This window comes from Bidens hawaiensis, unplaced genomic scaffold, assembly GCF_021521415.1.
Source record: "Bidens hawaiensis isolate Kalapana, Puna unplaced genomic scaffold, B.hawaiensis_p1.1 tig00012404_1, whole genome shotgun sequence".
NCBI lineage: Eukaryota > Viridiplantae > Streptophyta > Magnoliopsida > Asterales > Asteraceae > Bidens > Bidens hawaiensis.
In genome coordinates this window covers 561,423-569,247 of record NW_027492013.1, presented here as the reverse complement: position 1 = coordinate 569,247, position 7,825 = coordinate 561,423, and the positions used below count along the sequence as shown (strand labels likewise).

The 7,825-nt window shown below is 33.8% G+C and overlaps 1 protein-coding gene across 1 annotated transcript; it reads left to right on the top strand.

Annotated features, from left to right (window-relative positions):
• The first annotated feature begins 3,153 nt into the window (after window positions 1-3,153).
• LOC143540944 (glycerol-3-phosphate dehydrogenase [NAD(+)] 2, chloroplastic) lies at window positions 3,154-7,536 on the top strand. Its single transcript, XM_077033892.1, has 9 exons — window positions 3,154-3,246; window positions 3,322-3,458; window positions 3,542-3,647; window positions 4,220-4,421; window positions 5,150-5,237; window positions 5,839-5,986; window positions 6,778-6,927; window positions 7,011-7,160; window positions 7,392-7,536. The coding sequence occupies exons 2-9, from the start codon at window positions 3,358-3,360 to the stop codon at window positions 7,404-7,406; spliced, it is 960 nt and encodes a 319-aa protein (XP_076890007.1). The 5' UTR covers window positions 3,154-3,246; window positions 3,322-3,357; the 3' UTR covers window positions 7,407-7,536.
• Window positions 7,537-7,825: the final 289 nt, after the last annotated feature.

The following is a 7,825-nucleotide window of genomic DNA, read 5'->3' as shown; positions in this document are numbered from 1 at the left end:
TTCAATCACCACAACCCACACTCGTTTAACCCTAAAAAGTCGATATGTAACTTTTCGAGTAACATCATCGACCTACAGCTTATCCAGTAGCGTTAACCGCACGACGCCACACCCAAGGTGGTTCAGACCTGAACTGTCGGCCATATCGTTTTCTGATTCTATCTCTCTCCCGCCTTGACCAAATCGTTTTTCAACGCTCCAACATCGGCAGATCTGGATGAATCCTTTTTTCCATATTTAGGTTTTTAGTGGAACAATTTTTAACTGAAAGAGGAAGTGATGCATGATGTTGGTTGCGGTAGACTTCACCCCCATCACCTAAACCCCAACCCTCATTTCCGCCGCCACATCTCAAGGTGGTTTAGATAGGTAGTTCTTGGAGATAGAGGAGTCGATGGTGGGTCTAATAGTTTTAGTCAGTTGAATTTGATAGAGACTTGGTGATGTTGAAGCTGAAAAGGTTTTAACAAACAGAAACTCTAGCAAATCAAATGGGTAGTGGAGAACTGGATACATTGGATTCAATCGGTTGTTGGATTTGGGAAACAATCAATCCTTTTACCATACCATCTTTAATATTATGTAAATAAAAAACCAAATCTATTTTGAATCAAGAACCAAATTTTTAGGTTAACTACGTAAAGAGTCCTTCAATGGGTAAAAGGACTAAAATACCCTCATGCACATGACATACTTAATTGAAAAACTTAACATCCTTTAGTATAAAGGACTAAAGCCAAACCAAACATGCAAATAAAAGATAAAGAGTGAAACTTATTTTCAAAAAGAACCCATTCCATAAGTTTGCTAATTCAAAAGAACAAAAATTATAATTTTTTCAATTAAATTTTGCATAAATTATATTATACACAAGAAACAAACAAAAAACTTCAAAACTTTACCTCGGGCTGATAGTTAATAGTCAGAACCACTTCAGTATCTCCAATAGCCTTCAAAGCCTTAATCTAATACAAATCACAAACATAATTTTAAATAATTGATTTATAAGAAAAAAAGGATGTTTATGAATAATAAACCTAGAAGAACATGAGGTTTGCCCCTCTTAACCTGTAAAACACCAGAAACAACACTTAAGCATCCTAAAACTTGAAACTCTTCAACAGGCTTGGAAAAGGGTGCAAGTGTTAAGTCAGTACCAACTCTTTTTGTTGTAATCAAACCCTAATTATGAATAATACAACTTCTCAAAAATGAAAAATAAACTGTACACTGGTGAACAATTATTCTTATTCTGTAGTCGAGTTGTTGAAGAGTACTCGAGCAAAAATTTACAGTTTTACTGGTCCCGAATTGAGCTTGTTGAATCATATCTGGACCCTTTGTTGAATTGCTACTGGCTTCTCAATGCCTATACTCAATAACTTAAATGTCAAAAATATAAATATAAAAGTATCTAGCTATACACATATAGATCCTTTTAGAAGTCCAAACTTCCGTATGCAAATCATATTTACTCTTTCAAAACACTAAAACCACCACATTTATCCATTACATAGTATATAATTTTAAACCTTTACAAAGATATGTAACAACAGGTAAACTCACCATATGCATTTGCCTCTCAAAAGGTTTTCTTGCAAACCCGTAGAATCAAAGTTTTCATAAACTTCATCAGATGATGTAAAGAAGTTTTGTCCATTAGTTGAAAGCGTGCATAATGAATCAAAATATATAAGCATTTGAAAAATAAGCAACATCTTAGACACACATTCAGACGACAATCAATTTGCAATTAACGAATGAAGACTGTTCAGAAGATGAACAACAATTGCCCTTATATTTATGCTTTTGAAAAAAAAAAGAGAAAAAAACTAAGGCAGAACATCATAAGAGAGATATCCCTACGTATCACATACAAACTCACTTCCTGTTCTGATTCAAGCTCATTCTGATAATTGTTAATTGGGCCAAGAGTAAAGTGTCATTTTCGTCATCGTGGTTTGACAAATAATACGAATTTAGTCCAAAAAATCTATTTTTTGCATATGGACCATCCACGTTTTCTAATTCTTGCCAATTACATCCAAATCACTAACCCCGTTAAATTTAATCATTAAGTCAGGGATAAACATGTCTTTTCACTTTTCTTTATTATAAGAGTAAAGAGCCAAAATCGTCCCTGAGGTTTGGTCACATTTGCGAATTTCGTCCAAAGATATTTTTTCCGCAGTTAGACACTCAATGTTTCCAAATCGTTGCTAATTTCGTCCAAATTCTTAACTGGTCTAAGTTCAACGTTAACTCAGGGGTGTTACTTTTCATTTACATATTTATTATTATTATTATTATTATTATTATTATTATTATTATTATTATTATTATTATTACACTGATCCAAACCATTTATATGACTAAAGGTCAAGAAAAATAAACAAACGGATACTATATTGGATTCAAACATAGGAATCGTGAGATGTTATATATTTCATCGAACAAACACATAATAATAATAATAATAATAATAATAATAATAATAATAATAATAATAATAATAATAAACATCTAAAATGACAGTAACACCCCTGAGTTAACGTTGAATTTATATCGAGTTAGCAATTTGAACGAAGTTGGCAACGGTTGGGAAAAATCGAGGGTCTAATTGAGAAAAAAAATATTTTTGGACGAAATTCGCAAATGTGACCAAACCTCAGAGATAATTTTGGCTCTTTACTCTTATAATAAAAAAAGAGTGAAAAGACATATCCACCCCTTACTTAACGATTAAATTTAACGGGATTAGTGATTTGGATGTAATTTGCAAGAATTAGAAAACGTGGATGGTCCATATGAAAAAAAATAGATTTTTTGAACCAAATTTGTATTATTTGTCAAACCTTGGGGACGAAAATAGCACTTTATTTACTCTCTGGCCAAAGAAGCGAAACAAAAAGAATAGGAGGTGAAGGGAGTAAATATGCAAATTTATATTAATGAAGGAACTAAAGTTGCATTTGACTGACGGTCCATCCTCTCCTCTGAAAACCGAAAACGACAATGGCAACATCATCATCAACCTCCAACAGCAATTACTCTCGATTGAAGCTGCTGCCTACAAATTCAACTCTTCACCCGATAGTAGTATGTTTGGCGGCAACAGAGCCACCGCCACCGCCACCGGTGGAAGTTAGACGGAAAATCGTGAGAGTCGCCTGGGAGAAGCTCGTCCGCTGGTCTCGTTCCTTGCGCTCCAAGGCCAAAACCGACGTTCTTGAACGCACTAATAAAGTAAGTAAGTAACTCATTTATTATTATTGGATTTAAACCTTCTTTTCATAGAATTGAATGGATGGCAATTTGTAGGTTGTCGTTCTTGGTGGTGGCTCTTTTGGCACAGCAATGGCTTCCCATGTTGCAGGTAGAAAGGAGCAAATGGAAGTCAATATGCTCGTACGCGATCCTCATATTTGTCAGTCTATTAACCAAAACCATTGTAATCGGTCGGTAACAACTATACTCCTCTCTAAATCACTTCATTTACTCATTCTTACACTATAAATTCAATGCTTTTATCGCTTTGCAGTAAATATTTTCCAGATCACAGGCTACCAGATAATGTCGTTGCAACTATGGATGCAAAAACTGCTTTCACCGGTGCTGACTTTTGTCTCCATGCTGTACCTGTACAGGTTCTCACTCACCATCTTTCACTTTAATAGGAAAATTATATGCATTAGATTTTTCAAGACGGCCCGTTTCTAGTATGTCTCAAGTTGGGTCGACCGTCAGGGTTTTTTTTTTTTATAAATAACTAATGCGTTGTATATCAAAAACACTATGATAATCTATATCTTTGAATAAACTGATTTAGATCATATGAAGTAAAAAGGCATATTCGGTAACTTTCAACCTGTTTGACCCGTTTCCTTTTAAGCTAAAAAATTTGACCCGTTTGACTCTTGAGACAAACATCTCAAATTTACCAGACTGTGGACTGGAAGATTGATCTTTCAAGTTTCATAACCTTATTTATATCTTTTAAACATACATGTCGATTCTTTAATGCACGAAAATGTATTCTAATTATTCCAGTGCCTAAGTTCCACAGATCATCTTTATATTTCAATTACTTTCATGCCTTTTAAAGAATTTCGAAATCAGATCGCATGAATATTTTCTTGAAATTCCTTTCAAATTGGTGACAATTCACAACTGTCTTTATCTTTTCTTTTCTATTTTTTTTAAATTATTTATCTTGCAGTTTAGTGGTTCCTTCTTGGAGGGTGTTGCTGATTATGTAGAGCCGGGACTTCCTTTTATATCCCTCAGTAAAGGTTTAGAGCTAAACACATTGAGAATGATGTCTCAGATAATTCCACAAACACTTAAAAACTCTAGACAACCGTACGTTGCACTTTCCGGGCCTTCGTTTGCACTCGAGTTGATGAACAAGTTGCCTACAGGTTTGCTATTAATGCATTTGATCCATGTTCCTTATTTCTCCAATTTTTATTTCGTGGGTCACATAATCAATTTTCTCTCTTCTCCAACTATATAAATTAGAGAGGGCAGTTTTTGAACAGTCCCTATTGTCAATGCATACAAACCTCCTAAATTCGGCTTCTAAATGAACCAATCGTTCAGTGAATTGTGCAACTGGAAGTTTGTTTATTTAATGAACAATCAAACATGAAAAAAGTTTTTGTTCAGTTAGTTAAACGAACAAACATGAACACATGTCTTGTTTGTTCATTTATGTTCGTGAACCTTCGTTTGTTTATGCCTGTTTATGTTCATTTAAGTTCGTTCGATTATATATTCATTAGAAAATTTAAAGCGACTACAATTTAGACTAGTTTGATTTGTTTTAGACTGGTTGATGTTCACATTTACTTGTAACTCAGTTATGTTCGTTTGTTTACGTTCGTGAACCATTCATTTATACTATTAACAAATGAACATAAAACAAACACGAACACACTCATTTTCTTAATGAACAAACACGGAACAACAAGCCCCGTTTGTTTAATTGTCCATGTTCAACCTTTTGTTCGGTTAAAAAAACAAACGAACACAAACATGTCCCGTTTGTTAGGTTCCTTTAATGGCCTGTCCGAATTTGATTTTTTTTAAAGATTCACATCATTATTATTGTAACCGTAATATGCCCTAAATTCTTACTTATTTACAGCAATGGTGGTCGCATCAAAAGACAAAAAGTTGGCAAAAGCAGTTCAGCAACTTCTAGCTTCTAGAAACTTGAGAATCAGCACAACAAGGTGCGATGTTTTTTGACACCTATTAATCATCTTGCTATGGTGTGTGGCATAATAAGCACAGAAATTTAATGTAACATAATGAAAGATTTTAAAAGAGGAAATTCCTAAAATGTCAAAAGATTTATGAAAACTTTCCAAATTGTCTCTTCAAATCCAATGTCAGCGACGGATTTGTTTTTGAAATTGTGCCTCTCCGACGGAATTAGAAAAATGTGCGTCCCCCGCTAATTTTAAGCTGAAATTGTGCGTTTCCGACCCAGTTTAATTTGAAAGTTTGATTTTGAAATATTAATATAATTAATTTTACTCATGTTTAGTTTTTCTTTTGTAACTTTTAAAATATAAAGTTTTACGAAATTCCGAATATGCTGTTAAGACGTGCTTCTTTTTATGTACGTGCCAACATAAATTTTGTCTAAAACCGAGCCGGGTCAAATTTATATCAAAATGTTTAATAAAAATTGACAGTATATTTGGAATTTTTGTAAAACTTTATATTGTAAAAGTTATTAAAGAAAAATACGAGTAATAATTATATTAATATAATATTCAAACTTAAAAAAAAGCCCTTTTTATTGATGGTTGCAGTTTGATGGTACAGTGATGTTACAGGGGTGGAGATTGCTGGTGCACTGAAGAATGTGCTTGCAATTGCAGCTGGGATTGTGGAAGGTTTGGATCTTGGTAATAATTCCATGGCAGCTCTTGTTGCACAAGGTTGTTCTGAGATACGGTGGTTATCAACCAAGGTATGGTTGATTCATACATGCATATGCTATGGTTGGTTCAACGGGTTAAGTGGAGGTTAAAACGGGTCAACTTTTGGTTGGTTCCTAAAACACTTTTTCTTCAACATTTTTAAATTATTATTTGTCATGGTTGGCTGAGTTTTGGTCAGTTTCGGGTCAAACGTGTTAGCTAAATGATTTCGCAGCTTGTTCTGTTTAACCTATTTCTTTTTTTTCTTTTTTTAAATGTGTTTAAAGTAATAAATTAAATTGTTTGGGTATCTTAAGCAAAAATTTAAAACTAAAAAGGAAATTGACATAAGATTTTACAATTAAAATGTAATTGCTTTATATAAATTTGTGTTTCTAATTGTAAAAATGTAAATTTAAAGTATTAGTATGTTAAAACAATTAAAAAAAGAAAAAGCTTTCGGGTCGAACGGTTTGTGTTCGGGTCAACCCGCAAATATGCGTGTCGTGTTCGATTTTACGTACACAACCTATTTAGCACCGCCCTTGATAAAATTACACATTTGGGCAACTCTCAAACCTGCATGACTCATTCCATTTTTAGCCAAATTTTTTGTAGAGATAAGACACAATCTTAATCGACCCATAAGTAAATGGGTCAAAATCGCCACATCATCATTCATTTCTTGTTACACTGTTTAAATGAGACCCACCACATGAACATGTTCATTGAGCATAACGAATAGGATCTATTGAGATCTGCTTTTCGGGCACAAATAAAATTTCCTTGTAAATTAGTGTATTTATTAATGCGGTCTAATTAATGCTCTAAATTAACAAAGATGGGTGCCAAGTCAACAACAATATCCGGCTTATCTGGCACAGGGGACATAATGCTTACATGCTTCGTTAGCCTCTCGCGAAACAGAACAGTTGGAGTCCGATTGGGTTCGGGGGAAACACTTGATGATATACTCTCGTCCATGAACCAGGTCACTATACAATCTTTTAAAGTAAATAAATTAATTAAATTAAAATTTCACAGTTATTTATTTAGCATTCGTCTAAAATTTAGGTGGCTGAAGGTGTATCAACTGCAGGAGCTGTGATTGCATTGGCACAAAAATACAATGTTAAAATGCCGGTTTTAACGGCAGTTGCAAGGATTATAGATAATGAGTTGACCCCACAAAAGGCTGTTCTTGAGTTGATGAATCTGCCACAGGTATGCATATGTTTGTGAACGATTATTTTTTTCAGTTTTGATTCATATTGCGGGTAATGGGTTGAAACATGTTCTTTTTGAAACGGGTCCTTTAGTGGGTCGGGTTGGTTGTGATCCATTAAGGCATTTTTTTTACTCTTTTTAGGAAAGCAAACTGTGTTCATCATAACTCCCGAAAGAATATTATTACCATAATAATCTGGAATTTTGTTCTAAATTTGACGATTTTAGGTTGAAGAAGTGTAAATACATGAAGCGAGTTCTTTTCGTTGCACCCGGTTATAGCACAGATGAAATGTCCCGTTTATACTTTGGATATATTGTTGGGCGGAAGTCGGTATTTTTCTCAGAATTATGATTCTGAAATATTATACAGAATTTGGCAAGCTACAATTTTTTCTTGACAGAATAGTACTTTTTTTTTTCTTAGCTAGGTTAAAAAGGTCAATTTGGTCTAATGAATCCTCAATTTGAAGTCAAAACAGGTGCAAAAGCACCAGCATTGTATAAAGACTTTAATATGTTAGGCTTATTTTAAGCTTCTTTTATTTGGTATGGTGTTTTGATGATTATGATGGTTTTACAATAACTAAACTAGGGATGAGAAACTATTTGAGGTTTTGGGATTGGTACCGGTACAGTTTGGTACTGGTATTTACTAAACT